The 23346-nt window shown below is 41.8% G+C and overlaps 1 protein-coding gene across 2 annotated transcripts in view; it reads left to right on the forward strand.

Moving 5' to 3' along the window:
- The first annotated feature begins 568 nt into the window (after window positions 1–568).
- The window catches only part of LOC132365854 (placenta-specific gene 8 protein-like), a 33219-nt gene continuing 10441 nt past the window's right edge, over window positions 569–23346 (forward strand). For both annotated transcript variants that reach the window (XM_059922733.1, XM_059922732.1), the window contains exons 1-4: window positions 569–615; window positions 3401–3485; window positions 19150–19278; window positions 20847–20971. In XM_059922733.1, coding sequence (XP_059778716.1) covers window positions 19179–19278; window positions 20847–20971 — 225 coding nt within the window. In that variant the 5' untranslated portion in view covers window positions 569–615; window positions 3401–3485; window positions 19150–19178. The remainder of the gene's footprint in view (window positions 616–3400; window positions 3486–19149; window positions 19279–20846; window positions 20972–23346) is intronic.

A 23346-nucleotide genomic window follows, 5' to 3' on the forward strand; every position in this document is an offset into this window, starting at 1 on the left:
ACACACACACACACACACACACACACACACACGCCAGTTCATCAGTCTCCTTAAAAATATAGTTCTTGGGCTTCCCTGGTGGCGCAGTGGTTGAGAATCTGCCTGCCAATGCAGGGGACATGGGTTCGAGCCCTGGTCTGGGAAGATCCTACATGCTGCGGAGCAACTAGGCCTGTGAGCCACAACTACTGAGCCTGTGCGTCTGGAGCCTGTGCTCCGCAACAAGAGAGGCCGCGATAGTGAGAGGCCCGCGCACCGCGATGAAGAGTGGCCCCCGCTCGCCGCAACTAGAGAAAGCCCTCGCACAGAAACGAAGACCCAACACAGCCAAAAATTAAAAAAAAAAAAAAAAAATATATATATATATAGTTCTTCATGGAGTCTTTCCTGAATAGTCCTATAAAACTCTTTCTGCCACCATTCCTCACATAGTCCGTTAGAATGCTTATTGCTTCTCCGACAGATGTCTCCTTTCAGTTCCTCAAATCTGCTGAGCTCACACTGGGACTCTTGCCCTCGACCGGGACACTCCTCCCACCTGTCTCTACAGAGCCAGCACCTGCTCTTCCTTGGACGTCTGCTTCAGGGAGGCCTCTCCTGCCCACCCTGCCTAAGGTAGGTCCTGCGTTCCCACCACCGCCTTATTCAGAACCTCAGCCCCTTGACGACTCTCTTCCCAACCCTTAGAACAACATGCAACTATTTTATTCACTTGTATGTTGACGTGGGGTTTGTTTGTGTTTGCATGTGTTTTCCTCATCTTTCTCCTTTATTAGAATGAAACCGAACAGGCATCTTGAGAGCAGGAAAGCTGTTTGTTGCCGTTGTATCCCGAGTATCTCACATAGGCCTGATGTATAGCAAGTACTCTGTCTCTCTCTCTCTCTCTATATATATATATGTTTGTTGAGTGAATGAATAAAAGAACCAGAGACTAGAACATAGGACCTGGGGGGGTCTGATTTCACTCCAATCACAGATCACCTGGTGGGCCCCTTTTAAAACACTTGATTGGTATAAATGGGCAGAATGGGTAAAGTCCCCAAACCCTGGATCCTTCTCCTTTTGATAGAATTCCACTGATCCCCGAATGATTCTTTTCCTATTCTTATGTAGCTGGCTTAGACCATAACTCTACAAAGACATTTTAATGTGATACCACCGGTCCCTGACTTTCTCTCATGCCTGTGTCTGGCTTGGCCTCAGCTTTAAAGTCATGTTAATGACAGAGGCCACCACCTGTCCTTCAAAGGGCTCACAGCGTCCAGCTGGGGAATGAGGCAGGTGAGATCCCCTACTGTGGAGGAGAGGGGTACCCAGCAGGCTCTGGAAGAACCTAAAAATCAGAGCCTCTTCCTGAGGAAGAGCAGGGGTGACAGGGGAGGGAACACACGACTCTACTGCATATCTTCCGTGTATCTGGGTTCTCCCGTATTACCTCGTTTAATCCTCACCATGGTCCTGTGATATGGATGTTTTCACCACCATTTAATAGTTGAGAGTTGTAGTGGGAAAATATGGGCTTTTATGTCAGATTAGCCTGGGTTCACAGTTCCCCCATTCCCAAATTAGCTGCTGTAGGGCCCTGGGGCAAGCTACTTAACTTCTCTGGGCTCAGTTTCCTTATTTTTATTATGAGGCTAGTAACAACCACAGGTGCTATGACTGTCTAATGATGAAGATAGATGACACATTCGTTGAAGTGATTTTGTGCTCAGCACATACTAGAGACTCAATATATCACAACCTTTTTTATTAAGAGATTTGCCCAAGAGTCACACAATAAGTGGCCTGGAACTTGATGACCTCCTGCTTTGTAAGATCCTAAGGATATTTCCTCTACAGGCCATATGGTTTGTCTCATTTCCCAGGTCAGGAGCTCTCCCAGGACAGGGATGGTATCACCTCTTTTTTGGTTTAGTGGCCTATATATGCAGTGGTTATAACTCACACTCCCGTCTCCTGCAATAAGATAGCATGGATTATGCTGATAATTGGGTTTTCTACTCAGTGCTTTGTGTGAATATTGATAGACTAGGCAAATGGTCCTCTGAAATAAGTCAGCACCCAGGTATGCCTGCCCCCCTTATCCTCCACCTTGAAGAACAACTCCCTCTGTACACACATCTAACCAAGGAGAGCATAAAACAGTTTCAGTGATGTGACTCATTCATGTTTTATGCACAAACATCGTGAAAGAAAATAAAACTTATCAGAGTCACACCAAGAAGGATGAAGGACATCTTAACCTCTGCTAAAGTAACAAATTTTTAGTCAGCAACCTGGAAACAATTGAGGTTTTTATATACAGTATTGTGTATGTATGTACCTATCTTCTGATTCATGAAGTGATTCATTCCCCCTCCCATCCCTATGCCCAATCCCTAAGAACTGCCCATTCCTGTTATGATTTTCTGTTAAAGCCACGCTTTTGCTTTCCATCCCTGCTCAGGCCCTCTGCATCCTTCCCTCTCTACGAAATTGTCCCTGCAGTGGTCTCCCTGACCACTGACAGTCTTACCTTCTAGAATCCAGGCTCCACACTGGCACCAGATAGGTGGCTCCAAAATGCCACTGACCATGTCCCACTCTGCCCCACTAACCTTCAATATCTTCCCTTGTCTCCCCCCCTGCCATACAGCGCTTTAGCTTAGAACACAAGTCTCAACAACCTGACAAGAAGAAACGTCAAGGGGCTTCCCTGCTGGCGCAGTGGTTAAGAATCCACCTGCCAATGCAGGGGACACGGGTTCGAGCCCTGGTCCGGGAAGATGCCGCGGAGCAACTAAGCCTGCGCACCACAACTACTGAGCCTGCGCTCTAGAGCCCTCGAGCAGTAACTACTGAAGCCCGCGCGCCTAGAGCCCGTGCTCTGCAACAAGAGAAGCCACCACAACGAGAAGCCCGCACACCGCTCGCCGCAACTAGAGAAAACCCGTGCACAGCAACGAAGACCTAGTGCAGCCAAAAATAAATAATTTTTTTTTTAATTAAGAAATGCTTTAAAAAAAAAAAAAAAGAAGGAAGGTCAATTATGTCTTTGGCATTTTTTGAGTCTTAAGACCAGCTGCCCAATGCTTACTTTTAAACGTGTTTCAAGACCCTTAAGTGCCTTAGGAAGTAGATGAATCATAGAAATCCTAAATAAATAAACAAGCCTTGGACCCTCATAAAATGTGTTGTTGCCCAATCATAAATAAATCTTGCCCTCTAAGGGGGCAGTGTTGTCAGGCAAATGTCACATAAAATAAACGGAAAAAGGTAAAAATGGAGTGTCCGCTTTCTGAAACAGAGAAACAGTGACCCGCACCAGGCAGTAAAGACAGGCAGGTCATGGTTTCTTTCCTCCAATCCCACCTCCTAACTTTCCACACCCGAACCCCACCCTTGCTGATTACAGCCATATCTGCAGCAACAAAACGATGTTCCCAGATGCTTCTCCGGGCTGGTGTGAGCTGCAGTCCTCTCAAGTTAACTTGCGTGTGGTAAGTATTGTTGCAATAACTTCAGTGCTGCAAACCTCTTGTCTTTCTCTTTCGTCCTCCTTCAAAAGAAAAAAAAAAATTATTCTAAAAGTAACAAATTCTGGAGCCAGTAAAATCTTACCACGGGTAACTAACACAAGGCAGAATTGAATAATAGGTATTAATCATTTGCTTCGGTGAATTTTTGTTAAAACCCACATGTCTGCAACATGTAATTGTCTTTTAAATTAAATTAGACAGTGGTGATTCATTAGAGCCTGTGTATATCATGACAGTTTCTTTAAAATGAAGGTACATTTTTTAAGAGAAAAAAATGTTCTTAGACATGAAAGAAGAAATTATCGTATCATCATTAAGACTGGTGTGTTTAAGCAGAATATTCTAAAATTCCTTCTAGAAACTTGTTTAGTTTGTAGCTGGTTTCAAGATTTGCTGTTGGAATTACTTTTGCTAGTGTGGGGCAGGGGGACACGACGTCTGCTTCAGTCATTTTGAGGTTTATTATTATTTTATTGTCTGAAGTTAATTCTAAATGTCTCTGTTTTTATATAACAAAAACAATTTTTTGAGATCATCACAATCTGGCCACTTGTCGCCTGTCCTGATTTGTATCGTTGTTATTATGGGCAGTATTACCAAGGCAGATCTCAGTATTTTCACTGTTAAGGGAATGATTAGCTTTTCTCACTTGTATGATTTAAAGAAAGGAGAACAAAGAAGGTTTTTTTCTCCCTCTTACTTCCAGGTCCCTAAGGCAAACACATTTCTTAAAGATGGTGGATAAAAGGCATGTGCAGTTTGGGAGGTGGTATTTCTGACATCTAGATAGGTGTATAGTCTAGAGATTTTGAAATTGTGTGTATGGGACATAACAGTTTCTGTATTCATACATTTGTTCATTCATTTATTTTTTTTAAACACTCATTATTGAACCTTTACTCTGCTCCAGGCACTGTGTTAGGATAAAAAGATGAGTGGCTAGGACCCATTGTGCTCAGACTCCAGTAGAGGTGAGGGACCCGAAAACAACTGACCTTAAAATATAACCAGGACCAGACAGGCATCTTGAGAGGCCTTAAACACACTGAAAATGTGTGGTGTGCTACATGCACACCCCTCCATATGTAAAGAAGTCTGATGTAATTGTGATGATTTCCCTCAAAGTTTTCACTATTTCATTTCATTTTATTGCCCCAACTTTATTTGTGCCTTAAGGGTGTGCTTAGTTTACCTCTTGCAAAGCAATCAACCCTAAGAACAACCCCAATGCACTTGAATGCATTAGCAAAATGCAGAGGAATCCAGAAGGACTGAGCAAGCACCATTGGTTAGCCATCAGTTTTATTGAGAAATTAGCACTTAACACTACTTTCAAACTCATTTGGGTGTTATGGGGGTGGGCGGGGGAGAGGGGGGATGAAAACGGAGATAAATGTATGTGCTTTTAATGGCTGCCCCTCTTAGCGCATAGATCATGCCCTGGAAAAATACATCTAGAGGCTTTGGGGAGAAAAAAATATTTTATAATTAAGTGTTTGTATAGGCTGCTGCTTTTTTCCTGAATTAAATTTGTCAGCATTTAAGCGTTTCATGGCCACCAGGTAATTGTATTTTCACTGAAGTTTTGAGATCCGTTTATACTGACTAGAGCACTCACAAATGGTTTTGTTATCTTCTTAGAAAGTATTGGATGGGACTGGCTCAAGTTACGGATTACAGACACCACCCAAATTCACCATTCTGTAACTTCTGACCTTTGATTTTATGGCTAAGGACCAGCACTATCTTAACCCTCTTTACTTCCATCACCAGTACAAGTTGTTGGCATTGGGTGGGATGGGGGGCTCTTCCACCCCATCCCTCGCAAATAGTACAAAATCTAAAATTATTTAACAAAGTTGACTGTTTACCAAAAAAGTTTTCTAAAAAAATCAACTAAGTCCCTTCAAGATGTTTGTGCTGAAGTGGATGCAGCTATTAGCTGTCTTTTACCAGGTAAGTGATCTTCAACCCCATGATTCAAAGGACAGATGATTCCAATTCAAAACTGAGTTGCAGCAAGATTTAAAATACAGTCCTGTACATCATAGGTCTTCTAGTTCTTTTAGGCTAGATATTAAATCTGAGACAATTGCAGGATTGCTATACTGCTATGACCAGATACTAGATATGCCAGGCATGGGTAGAGCCAAGCTCTCTGCAAGTCCAGGAGCTGGTGATACCCTCTTCTCTTTTTGGGATTCCCCCCTGCTGAGCTCCTATTGGAGACAAAGTGTTCTAAGAAAGATGTGAAGAGAGAAACAGAATAAAGGCAAGATATGAGTCTGGGGAGATAAATAATTGCCTAAGTGAGGAATACGATTTTAGTTGAGAGTTTCCATAGCTGCATATGAATTGAGAATTCAAAGGTAACTCCAAGATTCATTCACTCAACCAATAATATTTCAACCTTTAATTCTGCAAACAGAAATAAACTGTGGGATGAGCTGGAAGAACTCAAATTAAACTCTTTCTTGGAAAGTCTCTTTCTGCTCCTTTACACCAACTCAGGAGTCATGGTAGAGGTCTTAACTAATTAGATAATAATTCTGAGCTAGAGCACAATGATTGGATCCCACTTCTGAAAGAGATAAATGCTTGCTCCCCAGTTATAACAGAAAGAGAAGCAGCCTTCTCTTCACTGTAGGATAAATGGTTTTATTGCCACATTTGGTATGTTCATTAAAATGTGTTCCTGCACACAAAAAATTTTTTGTTAGATTAAATGGAAGGATATAATCACAGATGTCAATAGTGGTTAACTTTGTATGCTGGATTTAATAGAAATTTTTTTCTTTTGACACTTTTGTGATTTTTAGACATGTCTTCATTGATCATATTAGTTGAGCTAAGTTTTTAAAATTATACACATTTGGGGTGAAAATTAAGTGGGAGGGGAAATTTGAAATTAGAGGGGAAATGTGTGTTTTATTTTTGTGTAAAAGACAAGCTCCACGGGCTTCCCTGGTGGCACAGTGGTTAGGAGTCCCCCTGCCAACGTAGGGGACACGGGTTCGAGCCCTGGTCTGGGAAGATCCCACATGCCACGGAGTGGCTGAGCCCGTGCTTCACAGCTACTGAAGCCCGCGCGCCTAGAGCCCGAGCTCCGCAACATGAGAAGCCACTGCAATGAGAAGCCCGCGCACCACAACAAAGAGTAGCCCCCACTTGCCACAACTAGAGAAAGCCCGCGCGCAGCAACAAAGACCCAACGCAGGCAAAAATAAATAATAAATAAATAAATAAATTTATTAAAAAGAAGAAAAAAGGCTTAAGCTCCACTACTTCAATACTCAAATCATCATTTTGGATAGACTTCCTTTAATAATTATAATAATTTAATTCTCAACCCTCCCTGAACCTTGGAATCACCTGGGAAGCATTAAAAATATCAATTCCAAGGCCAGACCAATGGGCCAGAATCAGGATGGAGCCAAGTGGTTGGTATTTTTAACAGGTCAACTCATTACATAATCTAAGGTTCCATATTGTAATTTTTCTGTCTTCATAACATTGACCAGGAAGTTACATTACTTAGAATTAGACTCCACGGGCATTTTACTGCTTTCTTCTATTGTCAGAATGGGTGGGTTTTGGTAACACCTGATATAAAAGTTTTCCAGCTCTAGGGCGTAGAACTTGGGACTTTGATCAGTCATACAGTCAGATATGATTCACTGGTTCGTGCACAAGATGTACCGCTTAACAGAACACCATCAGCTTGTTTTAAATGGGTATTTAAATACCGGGGTTACTCTGTGTCAGCCAAGTCTCCTTTCTAAGCGTCCCCACTGGTCACTTGCTAAAGCAGTTTTAGAATGGGTTTCTGAGAAAAACACAGACTTTTCTGGAGCCATGCCTTTGGCTTATCTCCGTGTTGAATTAGGATGGCCATTAGCTCACCTCCATGCTACACTAGGATGGCCTTTTATTCAGGTACATGTCCCGGTTGCATCTTTTAATTTTTATAACAATGCATTTGCCTTATACACCTTTCCTTCTGTGTACCTGTTGCTATGTATAATAAGCAACCCTAGTTGGGAATCTGAACTCAGGTTCTTGCCAGAGGCTTCTAATTAAGCCTCACTTCTGCCCAAATCTTATCAGGCCCCAGCTGGTGAAAATACTATTCACGGAAGTTTATGAAAGAGTATGCATCCATGTGTTTCACTGAACAATCTAAAAAATCTGATTTTTAATCTTGAATCATCCCATATTATCAGAGGGGTAAATACTTAGATGGGATCATTTTAGCTTCTCGGTGATTGCTTTCAGTGATTCTACCCTAGCATTGTGCTGTAACCCTATATTAGGGTATAGGTTTGGGAAAGTCATTGTTCTGTTTATTTTAGAGATACTGATAAAGGCTTTAGCCACTGCATGTCACAAATAATCTCCTTTTTGAGGAGCTTGATGAGAAATTTCTCTAGGTCTCAACCTGTTTTCATTTTATGGACATGATCAATCTCCTAAATGTTTATGTTCCCTCTTTGCTTTGCCTGGTAGTGATCTCAGAGGGACAGCAGTCAGCCCTCCCTCCGGAAGAGAGATCTTAGTCCCCTGCGAGGAATTGAACCTGGGTAGCCTGGACGGAAACCAGGAATCCTAACTGCTAGACCACCAGGGGCTAGAGGCTAGAAGCAAGGTGGCCCTAGCTCTTTCCCCTGTTTGAAAGCAAGAATGTTTCAAGGAGGCAAAAACTGTAAAAAACAGGTACAAAGTTTATTATTAGAGACACAGCGTAACATGTGGCAGAGCACACAGAGAAATAGTTTACTTATTTAAATCAGAAGCAAGGCAGAAATACACACCCAGAGAGAAAGGGTATGGGTATCCTCTCTAACGAGGAGGAGCGCAGTAAGTCAGAAGCTACAGAAATACACACCCAGAGAGCAGTGCAGGCGTCCTGAACCAAGAGCGTAGTGAAAAGGTGATTTAACTCCCTTCTATAAGACAGTCCTTCCCGGTCTTTGTTTACATTTGGCCAATTATCTTGCTTCTTTGTTCACACCTGACTGGTCCTAGGATGCTCCCCAACATGTGTGTGCAAATTTTTGCTAAGATGGATCCCACTGCAGAGGCCTGTGGGTGCATGTCCACACTTTTTATCGGGTGGTGCCACCTACCTTTTTGACCCCCAAGGAGCCTTCCTGCGCATGTGCAGAAAGGGAAGTTTTCCTGACCTCAGGAGTGGTCATCTTATCTCTTTGCTTCAGCAGAGCTCAGCTTCTGCCACTAGCTTTGTCCTTAGAGTGTCTGGGGCAGAACAAAGCTTTAATTTTACTCCACGTGACAGACACCAGCTGTCCAGCCCAGGGGCCCATCTATCTCCTACCTCAGTAGGAATCTCAGAGTCTAATTTGCAGCCCATGTTGAACACTGTACAGGAACCTTAGAGCAAGCACCAAATTTACTCCAGGTTTTATTTTCCCTGATTTCTTCGTTTTTGTGTCTTGTTATGTATATAAGCTTGTAAACTGCTCAAATCTTTTAAAAAAACAGGACAAGAGTATGAATCAGAATTTCTCAGCCTTGATACTATTGGGCCAAATAGTTCCTTGTTGGTGGGAATGGGGGGCAGGGGGGAGGAGGAGGGAGCGGAGGCATCCTTGGCCTCTACCTACTACGTGCCAATAGCAGTTGTCCCCCCACCCCGAGTGGTGACAACCAAAATGTCACCAGGCATTACCAAATGCCCCCTGTGGGCAAAATCACCCCTGATTGAAACTCACTAGTTTAAATGAATAAATAATCTGATATTGAACATGTAGGGGAGGAAACGTTTTCCTCCACCCTCTTAGGATCCCTGGCTGGGTCTGAAAATTAAACTAAGACAGTTTGACAGGAGAAATGCATACAAATTTTATTAAATTTTTACATATGTACATGGGGACTTTCGTAAGAGAATTGAAGACCCAAAGAAGTGACCAGAGGGGAAACTTTCATACTTTTAGACAAAGAAACAGTAAACTTGTGAAGAATTGACAAGACAAGGGGGTTTGCTCTAGGGGTACTAAATGGTGAAAAAGTAACAAGGTTTGTTTACTCTTTTTTTTTTTTTTTAAAGATTTATTTATTATTTATTTATTTATCTTTGGCTGCGTCGGGTCTTAGTTTCGGCAAGCGGGAACTTCATTGAGGCACGCGGGATCTTTCGTTGTGGTATGTGGGCTTCTCTCTAGTTGTGGCGTGCAGGTTCCAGGGCGTCTGGGCTCAGTAGTTGTGGCGCGCAGGCTTAGTTGCCCCACGGCATGTGGGATCCTAGTTCCCTAACCAGGGATGGAACCCGCGTCCCCTGCATTGTAAGGCAGATTCTTTACCACTGGACCACCAGGGATGTCCCAAGGTTTGTTTATTCTTGACCCTAAATTCCATCTCTGGTGATAAGGTGTCTGCCTTCCTTCTGGTACAGGGAGGTTACCTTTCACATGAGACACTTATCTCCTGCTTTCAGGGAAGACAGGTGAAGGGAGAGACCTTCCTGCTTTTGCCATTTTCTCAAACTCCTTCAGCTTAAGATATTCAATATGCCAAGATGCCACATTTTAGGGTAGCTGGTCCTGAACCCCATCAAGCACTTAGTAGTTTCTAGGCTATGTGAAGGCCACTGTCTTTGGGAAAAACCAAGATCATTGAAGCCCAGTGACCACCCTCAGAAAAGCCAAAAAAAAAAGGGAAAGAAAACTTAAGTTCTCAGAATGCACATAATTACAGATATCTCATATCCGAAGTTACTATAACTCCCTGTAGCTTTCTTAATGACTGTGGGAAGGAGGAAGTGAAGATACTATCATTGTCATTTACAGAAAAGGCATGGAGATAGCCAAGTATTGATGCTATGGTTAGAGCCCAGTATCCTGACCCAAGTCCAGTGGGCTCTTCACCACACCACCAAAGGGTTAAGCAAGTTCAAAGGAGGGAGAGAGGCAAAGCCAACTTGGAGGATTTGGAATGGCTTCATGGAGGAGGTGGCATTTGAGATGAGATGTTGACAGGTCGATGGGGAAAGTGAAGGCAAGAATTCACAGCAGGAACAGCACAGATGGAAAGTTTGCAGAGCAGTGAGGAATCTGACTGGATATGGGAAGGACATGGTCAGGGAAGGACTGGGAAAACAGGGTCGGTCAAGTTGTGAAGAGCTTCTGAGGGCAGGCTTACAGGGTGCGGGTGTGCAAAGGCAGTCTTTCCCTAGAACCGTGTGTGCCCGACACCCCTTAACAAATTATAAGATCAAAGTAGAGAAGAAGCTTAATGAATTAGGTCCCCAGAGAGATTAGTGATGGTAGAATGACAGTGGGAGCACATGTATCATGTGCTCCTTATCCCCTACCCTCTCCCCAAATTGCACACTTTGGTGAGCCAAGTCCCCTTCACTTTCTTGATGAAAGGAGGGTTACTGGACTCTCCTGGTGTCCGAAAAGTTCCCAGTCTTGCACTATCAAAAATACAAGAGGGCTCCTCATTTAAGCATTATCAGGCATGAGCACCATTTTAACCATGAGGGAAAATGGTTTTGAGTGGCATTTTTTAAAATAAAAGTAATTTAGTTTCCATTAGAAAATGCCATACCTTCAATTATGCATAATCTTTTAAAATTTCCTTATAACTGAGAGTTTTCATTGTTTTGATGAAAATTTCAGAAATGACATAATCGGTGGTACATTAGGCAGAATCCTATTGGCATACAGACAATACCGAATTCTGTATGAGATCCAGATAATTGGCTCCAGGTGCAGACTCAGACCCAGGGACTAAAAAGGCAGGCCTGCTGTGGAGTGTCTGGGTGCTGGAGAAGATCAAGAAAGGGGATTCCTTGATAGGTGCAGGATCTGAATGTTTCTGGGGGACAAGGCTGCAGGCGGATGGAAGCCAGATACAGATGAGTGACTAATCTTCTTTCTTTACTCCCAGTCTATAGAAAAGAAGGGACCATTTCCTCAGCTGTGGGCTACATGGGGGCTTTCCTAGGTTGGGCAGGAAGCCCTCCTCCCACCCCCCAGTGGGTGACCAGAGGCTTTTTGTTTATAGAAATGATTTAGTTTAAATTAGGAAATGCCATACCTTCAACTCTACGAAATCATCTTTTAATTTCCTGATAACTGAAAGTTTGTATTGTTTTGGCTAAAATTTTAGAAATGACATTGTAGGGGAAGAAAAATAATTTTCCCTCTACCCTTCTATGTCCTCGGCCCCTGTAACAGAAGATAAAGAAGAGAAAAGCAGAAGTTTATTAACACGTGTATCTCATATACATGGGAGATATCCAGGGAAAACTGTTAACTCTCAGAGGTGTCTTAGAATTCAGGCTTAGGGACTTCCCTGGTGGTCCAGTGGGTAGGACTCCAAGCTCCCAATGCAGGGGGCCCAGGTTAGATCCCTGGCTGGGGAACTAGATCCCATATGCCGCAACGAAGACCAGGTGCAGCCAAAATAAATAAATAAATAAATAAGAATTCAGGCTTAAATACCATCTTCAGCTAAAGGCAAAAGAGAGAAGGTGGGGATAAGCCATTTATGGGGAGGTGGCTGGGTAAACAAGGGTAAGGTTTGTTATGCAGAAAATAACTCCACTGAAGGGTTTCTTGTGATTTACAATCATCCATCTTTTCTTGGTAGGAGAGGGAGACACCCTTATAAATGGACGTTTCCTTTATAAGTATAAATTAGTCACCTTAAAGGGTGACTTCTACTCTGTTTTCCAGTCTTCTCCTGTGTCTGCTGTTTCTTAAAATAATCAGCTCAAAATAACCGTTATCCTAACGAGGCATATTTGCGGATGGCATTTTCTGGTTTACAACATAACTGGTCTAGTGTGACGCAGAGGCTGCAGAATTCTGCTTGAGACACACAGGAGCTGGAGGGATGGAGTGGGTCGTTCCCTGCTCCAGATGCAGACTCAGACCTGGGAGTAGAAGACAGGCCTGTTGCGGCATGTAGATGCTGCAGAAGCTCAAAATGATCAACAGCAGGCCTTTCTCAGTTGACTTTATTTTACTTTCTTGTCCCAGAAGTGGGTTGCATATAACCCATGGAATTATCTGGTAGGAAGCTGAAAGCCAGAAGGAGTTGGACAGAGGAGAAAGGAGGGGATGGAAATCGAGGGAATGAAGAGCCCTGGGAAGCCCAAGTGAGTGATAGGCAGTGGTCTCGCCCGATGCCATCAGGATAGCTCAGACTGGCTGAGAGAAATAGAGCCCAAGCAGGACCCGGGCTAGTCAATGAAACTCCTTCCACAAGACAGAAGACTTGGTAGAATGGAAGAGCTCTGACTTTGGCTTTAGCTCGTCTGGCTTTGAACCAGCCTGAGTTGCTTAACTTCTCCTGGTATCAGATTTCAAAATAGAAGGCAAGATTGTTATAAGGCTAGAATCCAACAGCCTTAAGATTGCCAAACATGGAAACTGGCAATAGCAACTGCTCAAGAAATTTCAGTTTTCCTTCCTCTATCCATGAATAAACAATTGTGTTTTCCCAAAGGAAATGTTCTTAAAAGAATTTAGATAGAAATCAAATAAATCACTGCCGCCATTAGTGTGCCTTGGGACCCTATGGGGAAGGGGGTGGAGAGAAGGGCAACCTTGGAAAGCCCGCTGTTTTTGCTTCCTCCCCCTCTTCCCATTCCTGGAAATGCAGGGAGCAGTAACTGCCCCACATTGGTATTACCTCATACCAAAATCATTCCCCCAACGCTCCAGATAAAATACAGGATGCCCAGTTAAATTTGAATTTCAAATGAAGAATGAATAATTTTTCAGTATATCTCAAATAATGCTTGGGACATTATTATTCAAATTTAACTGAATATCCTGTGTTTTTTCCCTAAATGCAGCAACTCTATTTAATCATGTAACCATAATTTCTGTTTTTCTCAATTTTAAACCTAGGTGCTTGCTTCCCAGATTCTTTAGCAATCTATGAGTAAATAAGATAGTGGAATTAGCAGGTATTGGCTAGAATGTGGAGCAACTGGAACTCTCATACATTACTGATGGGAGTGTAAATTGGTACCACCACTCTGGAATACTGTTTGGCACTATCTATGAACCCTAGGACCCAGCAATTCCACTCCTAGATATAGACACAACAGAGATACATACATAGTTCACCTAAAGTTATGTACAAGAACATACATAATGTATGTACTGTACTATTGATAATAGTCCAGACTGGAAATAATACAATGGTAGCACAGATAAATAAATTGTGGTATATCTATACAATGGAATATTATACAGCAACGAGAATGAATGAACACATTCATTCTTGCGGCACACAATATGGTTGAATCTCACAATCATAATTTTGAGCAAAAGACGCCAGGAATAGAAGAATAAATAATGTATATAATTCAATAAATATGTCTCAAACACAGGCAAAATGATTCTCTGGTGTTAGAAGACAGGGTAGAGGTTGCCTCTGAGTGGAGGGTTAGACGCCCTTTGAGAGTAAGGAGGGCTTCTGGGGTTCTGTAAGTTTCTAGTTCTTGAATCAGGTTGTGGTTACAAGAATTGTTCACTTGGTGAAAATTCATCAATCATGTTTACAATTTCTATACTGTATATATAGTTCATTTCAATTAAAAGTTTATTTAAAGAAGAAAAGAACAATAGAACTGGGGAGATTAAACTGTCAACAGAGGAACAATAAGTAGAAGGAAGAGAGAAGAGGCAAGTTTGGGGGCAGTGGGGTACCCGGCAGGACTTGCCACACAGAAGAGGCATTTCAGACAGGACGTGAACAAATCTTTGGGGGCACGGGGTTCCTGTCCTGATCCCTGAGTTCCAGCACTTGCACTTTGAACATTTTTTTAACTCAAAAGTGTTGTGTAAGGTTTCATTCCTCACCAGGACAGTTCGTCGGGCCTACTGCAGACACGACATCTGTATCTGCTAGGAAACTACACTAGATAGCCTTCAGAATCCCTCCCAATGCCCCTGTTTCATGATGTTGGAAATGTTCTCTAAATCACAGTTTCTCACCTCAGCCCAGTTCACATTTGGTGATGGAAAATTCTTTTCTAAAAAAAAAAAAAAAAAAAAACCCTGTGCTTTTCAGGATGTTTAGAAATATCCTTGGCCTCTACCCCCTAGGTAGTCCTCACCCCCAGTTGTAACAACCCAAAATGTCTCCAGACATTGCCAAATGTCCCCTGGGAGTTGAAGTAATCTCTGGTTGAGAACCAGTTCTCTACAAATGTATTGGGAACCCTTGGGCAAGCTTTTATTGACTGGTTTCAAGATATTAAAAATACATACACACATACATACGTACGTACGGACATAAAAAGAAAGCGGTTAGTCACAAGCTGTCTAGCTTCCGGTAGTCCCAAAAATTTGCATGAGAAGGAACATTCTAGGAGAAGGTTTACCTTTTATTCCTGAACAAGGCTTGCTCATTTCTGCTGGCCAAGATTTATAGTCCCTGATTGGTAGAATTCAATGGAAAGAAGAATAAAGGCTTTGGAGCTCCGCAGAACTGAGTTCAAATCCCAGCCCTGCCACTTTGTCACTCTGAACATGTGGCTATTTTCTGTTTCTTTCCCTTTCTTCTGTAGCCTTGTGGGAGAACTACCCACATCTTACAATTCCTAGGGGTGTAAAGGAGGTATGGGGTGGGAGGAGTATTGTGTTTCCCTCCAGAGCCAAGTACTACTCTCTTTCATTTAACTAACATTCATGAAGTACTTACCCTCTGCCAAGAATCACTCGAAGGACTTTTCAAATTTTAACTCATTTAATCCTCGTGACAACTTTGTAAGTTGGATACTGTTAATATCCCATTTCACAGATGAGGAAACTGAGGCACAGAGAGGTGAAGTAACTCGCCCAAGGCCATGTAGCTAGTCACTGGGAGAGCTGGAGCCTAGGGCCAGAGTCCATGACCTAACCACTCGATCGTGCTCTCCACTTTCTCATCTTTCGGTTCCTGTAACATTTCCTGCGAGGTGCTCGCCATATCTTTTCCCTGGAGAGACTAAGAAGAGGATGTGGGACCAACACTAAGTCTTTGAGACAAGCCTCATTTTCTCTTCTACAAAGAGGTTGGCCCTGGCGATCATGATCTTTCCTTGGCCTTGGCACTTGACCACTTTGCCTCAGTTTTCTTGTCTGCATTAAAAAGGGTCTTATCATCCTTAATTCCCTGAGTGCTCTGGCCTGCAGTGAATATTAAATAGAGACCAATGTTAAGTAGAGATCAAACATGAAAAGCACAGCACTCTATACGTGTGTAAGCCATTGTGATATTGGCAACATATCACGTGCAGATTTTTTCCATCAACTTTCACTGGCACCTGTCTCCCACGTATACGGCGATTTGCAGATTTCAAAATGTCTTCACATACATGATCTTATTTGAGCCTCCCCAATACTAGCAGTGACTACAATTCAAGCCTTCTGATTCCTAAGGCATTGATCGTTCTATCATCACAGTGTCGTTAGCCTTGGGGTGCTGGGCTCCCAGGCGCTTTTCCGTACCATTAAATCAGGCATAGACCCTGCTACTTGGCAACATTTAGTTTAAAACAGACACAGTGGTGCATATGTCAGGTCATTGACACACAGGAAACACGGTGTTTCATAGACATAGTCTGATCACATTAATACGACAACTCAAAGAAGAAAGTCACATTATACTCGTTTTAAAGATGTTAAAACTGAGGCTCAGAGAAGTTAGTTTATTTGTCCAAGGACACACAGAGGGTGGAAAATGTCTGCTGCAGGTGTGGGAAGGAGACCTTGAGGTACAGCCGTGCATTTCTATCCCTACACTCCGACCCTGCTTCCTGCTCCCAAAAGCTAATGTCTTTACTGTTCTTCATGCATTCCACCCTCTTTCTTTCCCCTGTGCATTTCCTCACATTATTTCCCCTGCCTAGAATGTCTACTATCTATGCCTAGACAAGAATCCCATGCCCTCCAATCAGCCTTCTCCAACTTCACCAAAACGAATGATAATTCTACTTCTGTTACTTTGGAAAAAAAACAAAAAACACAAAACTTGTTCCCAGATCGCATGTTTGGACTTCTCCAGCTCAGGGCCCTGAGTCAGATGCTTCTCTTACACCTCCCACGGGGTCAAAGAGGTTCACAGAACGGACTTGTTTTGATTGAAATTAAATACGACCACTTCCTCTGTGAATTATACTTGTCCATCCGGTGCTTTGCAAGTGTCTCTGCAGTTTTAGGTCTTTAATTTCACTACTAGAGATTCCCAACTCATGAGTTCTCTTCTTAGTTTCTCCTCCTTATTCAAAGTTCTGATACCCCCCTCTGGTTTTGTAACTATACCCAATACCAAAATGAAGCCAGGCTTGCTGGATAAAAAGACTTTGAATGAATTATCCTTTTCTCTTCTTGTCCCCTTTTGATTTGGTTCTCAGAGGAATCATTAGTCTGGGAAAGGAGTCAAACAAATATGATTTAGAGTTAAAGCAGTCAGATTAGGCAATAATACAGCTGGTCCCCTTCACCACTCTTACTTTTTATTAACCCCTCTCCCTTAAGAAGCACTTGGGTACTTATTAAACATACAGATTCCTCAATCCCTTTCCAGACCTATTAGATTAAATCCAAATTTCTAGGGATGTATCATTCTTAAAAACCCCCTCAAGTGATTCTTACACTAAAGTTTAAAACAATAAAAGGAAAATTGGTCAGTTATAAGCAAGTTTTATATTTAAATAAGTCATATCACAAATGTTAGCTAACATTATGACAGTGGTTTCCTAAGACAGAATATCTATAAACAAACCAGTTGACAATAACTGCTATGGAGAATAGTTTAATTCATAAAGACTCCGTTATAATGAGAAATACAAAACACGTCTATACAAACACTGAAAAGTTTGTGTCTTACCCCAGCACAAATTTACATTCAACCTATTAGACGAGGGAATACTATCCATTCTGATGACTTCTAACCACCACCTCTCTGCTAATTCATTCTTTCAACAATATTCTACTGCATATCTGCTGTGTGCCAGGCACTGCTGTAAGACTGCCTGGTCAGCCCTTTATTGCTTTAGCTTGTCAGTTAATAGTCCGCACCACCACATAGCAATATATTTTCCTGCATTATCAGCAAAGGCATTGTTGCCCTCTCAGTTAGTCAGAAAGGAGAAAGACCTTCTAATTCTAGTTAAATATTTATATTTATTAAATGTTTGCAGTTTCAAACATGATTCTTGGTGTGATTTGACCATAATTATATAGCCTTCTCAATCGGGGTGGTTTTCTCTTTGTGTCATAAAGCAAGTTCTTGATAATAAATATTTGAGGCACCTTTCTAAGGCAGTTCAAAGTGCTCTGGCATTTGTTATTCCACGAAGTTCCACTTCATGGGGAGTTGGCTGTTGGTGGGAATCAACTGATAACAGTCAGGGATCTCAGAGTAGACAAATGAGTCAGGAAGAAATGCAGAGCAAGGTGAAGAGCTTAGAAGGCTGATTAGGAAGGACTGAGGAAGAGTGATATGACATATACACAGTGGTCTCCAGAACTGGCTGTATCAGAATCACCTCTTAAAATTTTTACACACCCAGGGTCCACCCCAGGCTGCTGAATCGGAATCAAGTATCTGTATTTTTAACCAAGCACTAGGGATTGGGAAGCCTTGTGGTAGAACCTTTGACTGGGGCCTTTCCTGACAACATAGCGGAGGAATATTGAAGGAGCAAAAGCAGAGAGATAATAGGGGTGGGGGGATGCCCTGTAACTAGTCAAGGGAAGTGTTGAAAGTGACCAGGGACCAGGACTACGGAGCACAGCATTATGGTTAGATTCGAAATAAGAAAGGAGAAATTTTTAACATTAGTCATTAGTGAAATCATTTTAGTGAATCATTTTAGTGAAGTCATTAGTGAAATCATTTTAGTGAAGACATTTTCCCTCTTGAGAGTTCTGACGGGGTAGCAACTCACAAGACTGAACTTGATTGCTGGATGAAATATGAGAAGTATAGGCACCACTTTGTTTGAGGGACACTTACTTCCTACTGGTTTTACAACCACTGGGTTTTTCTGTGGGACTTGAAGCCTCTTTTTTCAGAGATACCCTCACAAAGGGAAATTAATCTTTTTCCAAGTAAACTTTAGCTATCAGGACACCACTAATAATTAAGCAGTTAATGCTGACATTAGCTAGAAGCATCTGTTTTAATAATAATTTTATGCAGAAGTAAAGAACTTTATCTCACAGAGTTCTCTTACAGAGCAACTAAGACAATGTCTTAGTTACAAAGCTAATGGAATAGCTTTGTAAACATTGATTATAATTACTATTAAATAGAAACACTTCAAATGCAAAATAGACATTGTTCAGGATGGTTGTCTTGAAAATTGCTGATGAAAAGAGAGATTGGTGAAAGGAGAAAAAGGAAAAAAACAAAACAACACAACCAGACAACCTGAGAATGGAATCCTCATTCCCTCTCCTTTATGTTGTTTTTCTTTCCTTTATGTTTTTAATTCTCAAATATTGGCAATAGTCTGGAAATGTTATGCTAAGTTAGCTGAATGTGAATGACCCGAAGCCGGAGGGGTGCAATGAAATGTCTTCTGAATTGGTATCTACGTTATACCCAATACAGTTAGGTGTTGAATACTGTTTTGGTTTTGTTTTCACAGGCAGTGCCTTCTTGAACTTAGTCTTAAAAATGAATCCAGTTGTTTTGCAGCCAACATATGGCGCAGGAGGTGTGACAGTTAGTGACTGGCAAACCAGCGTGTTTGACTGCTGTGATGACATGGGGATTTGTAAGTGCACAGCGTTGTTGCTTTCTCCTGGGCTAACAGTCGTGCAGTTGCTGACATCACAAAGTTGTTTGCTTATCCTCTCAAGGGATCCATGTTTTATTCTAGAACTCAGAGGTCACAAGGTGGAACCACTGGGCAGATTTTGCCACAGGATGTGTTTTGTTTGCCCTGTATATAATGACCCCTCTTGCTGTATTAATTTTCAAATAGTAGGAACCATACAAAAATCAGAACCCACATAAAAATCTAACTTTCCAATCTAGATTTCCAGCTTCTCTTAAAAATTTGGAAAATCTGAAAAGAGGATCCCTCATTCTCAACTGGCAGAAGTCAGTTGCTACCAAGTATTAGCTAAACCCATTCAAAGGGACCATCACTCTACAGTTTGCCATATTTATGTCCACCATCCACTGTTGGCTATTTTGTGGGTTTTTTCCAACTATTTTACTCATTCATTTTTACTTGCCTGGGCTTGAGTTTGTGACTCTTGTCCAGATCAATCACCTCTTTTTATATTTTTCACCTCTTTAGTATCCCTGTGTTCTTGATGTGTTTCTCCAGTCTTCTCTCTACCTCTTCCTTTCCCTACAGTGGTGAGTCTGTGTTTCTGGTTTTCAGTATTCTTGTAACTCTTGTGGCTGTTCCATTTCAGGAAGCTTTCAGGTTTTTAGCTTTCCTGACGTTTAATTCCTTCACACTACCCAACACACTTTTGTGTAAGACAATTTCCTTGTTTCAGAGTCTATTGCTGAAAGAGTTGCAGACATTCTCTGTGTGGCTGGTCTTTCCACTGTCTTGAAAAACAGCCTCTTTTTTTTGTATATGATGGAAGTTCCAAGTTCAGTGGAGATAGCCTTTTGCTTAACGCCATCAATCAAAAAACAAGACCTTTCTTATCTCATGTAGGGTACAGTCATATCAAAACTCTACCCTAGAACTTTTCAAAATAGACTTGTACTCAGCATGTTTGCGAACAGTTTCCTGTTTGTTGCTATTTTCTTAGGCCCTTTTTTGTCTTATACAGACTCTTTAAAGTGAAATTTCAGTACGCTTTTTAAGCTTTTGATGCCAATACCCCTTAACTTTTACTTGCTTCAATCCTCATAACAATAATAGGCCTCTATTCTTTGCCAGAACAACCATCTAGAATCTGTTTCCTACTGCTTTTCTCATTTTTCCATTATTTCTTCATTCAATGTTTTCTGACCCTAAACACCCTCCCACAGTTTTCAGAGGGTTTCTCAGACCTCCTGACGCCACAAACTTCCTATTCAAGGATGATCCAAATGTAAACAAGGGTAGGGAAGAAATAATTTGGACGTGCTCAGATCAGCAAGGCAGGAGATTTTGTAATTAAATCTGACCTGGCATATGAGAAGTCAATTTTCCCCACCTCCAGGAGTGTAGGGTCCAGAAGCAAGACATAAAGAGCCAGGGGACCCCAGTGTTTTCTCTGAATGTCCATTAAGGCCATTTCCTGAGTGAGCATCTTTTTGAAAGCGGTGTGATTAAGTCAAACACACGATGACCCTGACTGATTCCTCTGTGTGATTTCACCCTGCCCTCAGGCCTCTGTGGGACTTTCTTTCCCCTGTGCCTTTCGTGTCAGATTGCCTCTGACATGAACGAATGCTGCCTGTGTGGAGCAAGTGTCGCCATGAGGACCATGTATCGGACCCGATACGGCATCTCGGTGAGTCACCCATGTCCACTGTGAAATAGTAACCCAGACAGGACAGCCGAGGGCCTTCCTTCAGTCTGACTGGATGTCCATGATTGCCTTCCTCACCCTCATGACTTGACCCTAGTCTTTTCTCCACTACCAACCTAAATTTTTTAAGTGATTTACAGAGACCATGTGGCTATCTATCCTTTGGAATATATTCATAATAAAATCTTTTATTGAACCAATAGATATGTCTCTGAAAAAGTTGCTGGCGGTGAGCAGGTGAGGGATGGAGGTCAGCACAGAGTCCTTAATCTCTCCTGGCTTTACTCAGAGTCAGACAGAGGACCCTGCAGGGTGGGTGACAGTTGCTTAGAAAGCCTTGGGTAAAAAAAGGGTGTGTGATAGCTCCCCTCAGAGCTGGCACATTGGTGAGACAGTTACCTCACTGGTAACTCATATACCAGTGTTCATTCATTCAAAAGGGATTATTGAGCGTCTAGAATGTAGTTAGGTCGTAAGCTGAAGTTCACTCATTCAACAGGGATTTATTGAGTACATAGAACATGCAAAGTACTATTACAGGTGTTAAAGACACATCAGTGAATAAAGGAAATCAAAATCGCTGTCTTCATGGAGCTTACATTCTATTTTTTTTTTTTTGAGATTTTTATTTAACATAATTTCAGACTTGCAAAAATGGTACAAAGACTTCCTGAATATGCTTCACCCAGATTCCCCAAATATTAAAAATTTGCCACATTTGCTTTATTTTTTCTCTTTCCTCTATCTATCTATGTATCTATTCTATTTTTTTCTGAATCATTTGCGAGCAAGTTCTAAACGTGATACCCTGTTATCTCTATTTCAGTGTGTATTTCTGAAAAACGAGGACATTCTCTTACATTACCACAGTGCAATTATCAAAACCAGGAATTTAACATTGATACAGTACTATTAGGTAATCTATGGATATTATTTAAGCTTCACCAATTATCCCAATAATTTTCTTTAGATGAAAAGAAAATCAATCTAGAAGCAAACGTTGTATTCAGTTGTCATGCCTCTTTAGTCTTCTACAATATGGAAGAGTTTCTCAGTCTTTGTCTTTTTTTTTTTTTAATGAATACAGATCAGTTATTTTGTAGACTATCCCTCAGTTTGGCTTGTCAAATGTTTCCTTATGATTAGACTTAGGTTACACACTTTTGGCAGAAACTCCACAGAAGCGATGTTATGTTTGCTTTGCATCACATCAGGAAGCACGTGACATCAATTTATCTCATTATGCATGATGTTAACTTTGATTCCTTGGTTAAGATAGCATCTGTCAAGATTCTCCACCACAAGGTTGCTATTTTCCCCTTTATAATGGATAAGGACTTTTTAGAGAGATGTAAATACCCTGTTCCTCATCAAACCTTCACCCATCGAAGATTCTTGCCCGCATCAATTACTACTATGATGGTTATCAATGGTAGAGCTCAGACACTAATGGAAGAAGATAGCTGCAATATAACTAAGTAAGAGTATAATCTATAGGATGGCGATAAGTGCAACAGAGAAAAATAAAGCAAGGAAGAGGAATAGCGTGTTGAAAAGTTCTAATTTTGAATAGCGTTATCAGGAAAGACCTCAGTAAGAAAGTAAAGACCTAAAAGGATGAGAGGATGGCTCATCTGGGGAAAGTCCAGGCAGAGGAAATAGCTAGAGCCAAGGTCCTGAAGTAGAGCTTACCTGGAATGTTCCAGACACAGCAAGCAGCCAGAGAGGCAGAAATAGTTTGGGGGGGGGGGGAGGGAGACGGGCGCGTGGAGAGATAATACAAGAAGATGACATCAGAGAATTAGCAAGAGTTAGACATTCTAGGGCCTTGCAGACCATTATAAGAACTTTAGCTTTTATTCTAAGTGAGCTGGAAAGCCATTAAAATTCTTTTAAACAAAGAAGTGACAGGACGGATTTGTGTTCCTGAAAACTTAGCCTCTGCCCCGCTCATTGTGACCGAGAACAAGTTACTCATCTTACTAAGCTTTGGCTCCCTCACTGATGAAATGGTAAGAATGATACCTCCACCCAAGGTGGCATAGTAAGAGTCACATGAGATCATGCATGGAAAGGACTTAGCACAGGGCCTGGCAGGTAACTGTTATTATCTTTGTTCTTAGCTCAGCTGCCTGTCTCTCAGCACTGCCTGCAGCTCTCATTTACGCCACTCATTTATGCCAGCATAACTTAACACAGGGGTTCTTAACTTTGTGACTGTCCCATAAACTTCCCAAAACTGTACGCTAAGTGTTGGGTGTATGTAGCTGTGTACATGGGTGTGAGGGTGAGACTCTCAAAGTGGCCCGAACATAGTGGCGTAGAGGAAGGGGTGCTTAGCTGGATTCTGGAGATAA

This window comes from Balaenoptera ricei, chromosome 5, assembly GCF_028023285.1.
Source record: "Balaenoptera ricei isolate mBalRic1 chromosome 5, mBalRic1.hap2, whole genome shotgun sequence".
NCBI classification, from domain to species: Eukaryota; Metazoa; Chordata; class Mammalia; order Artiodactyla; family Balaenopteridae; genus Balaenoptera; species Balaenoptera ricei.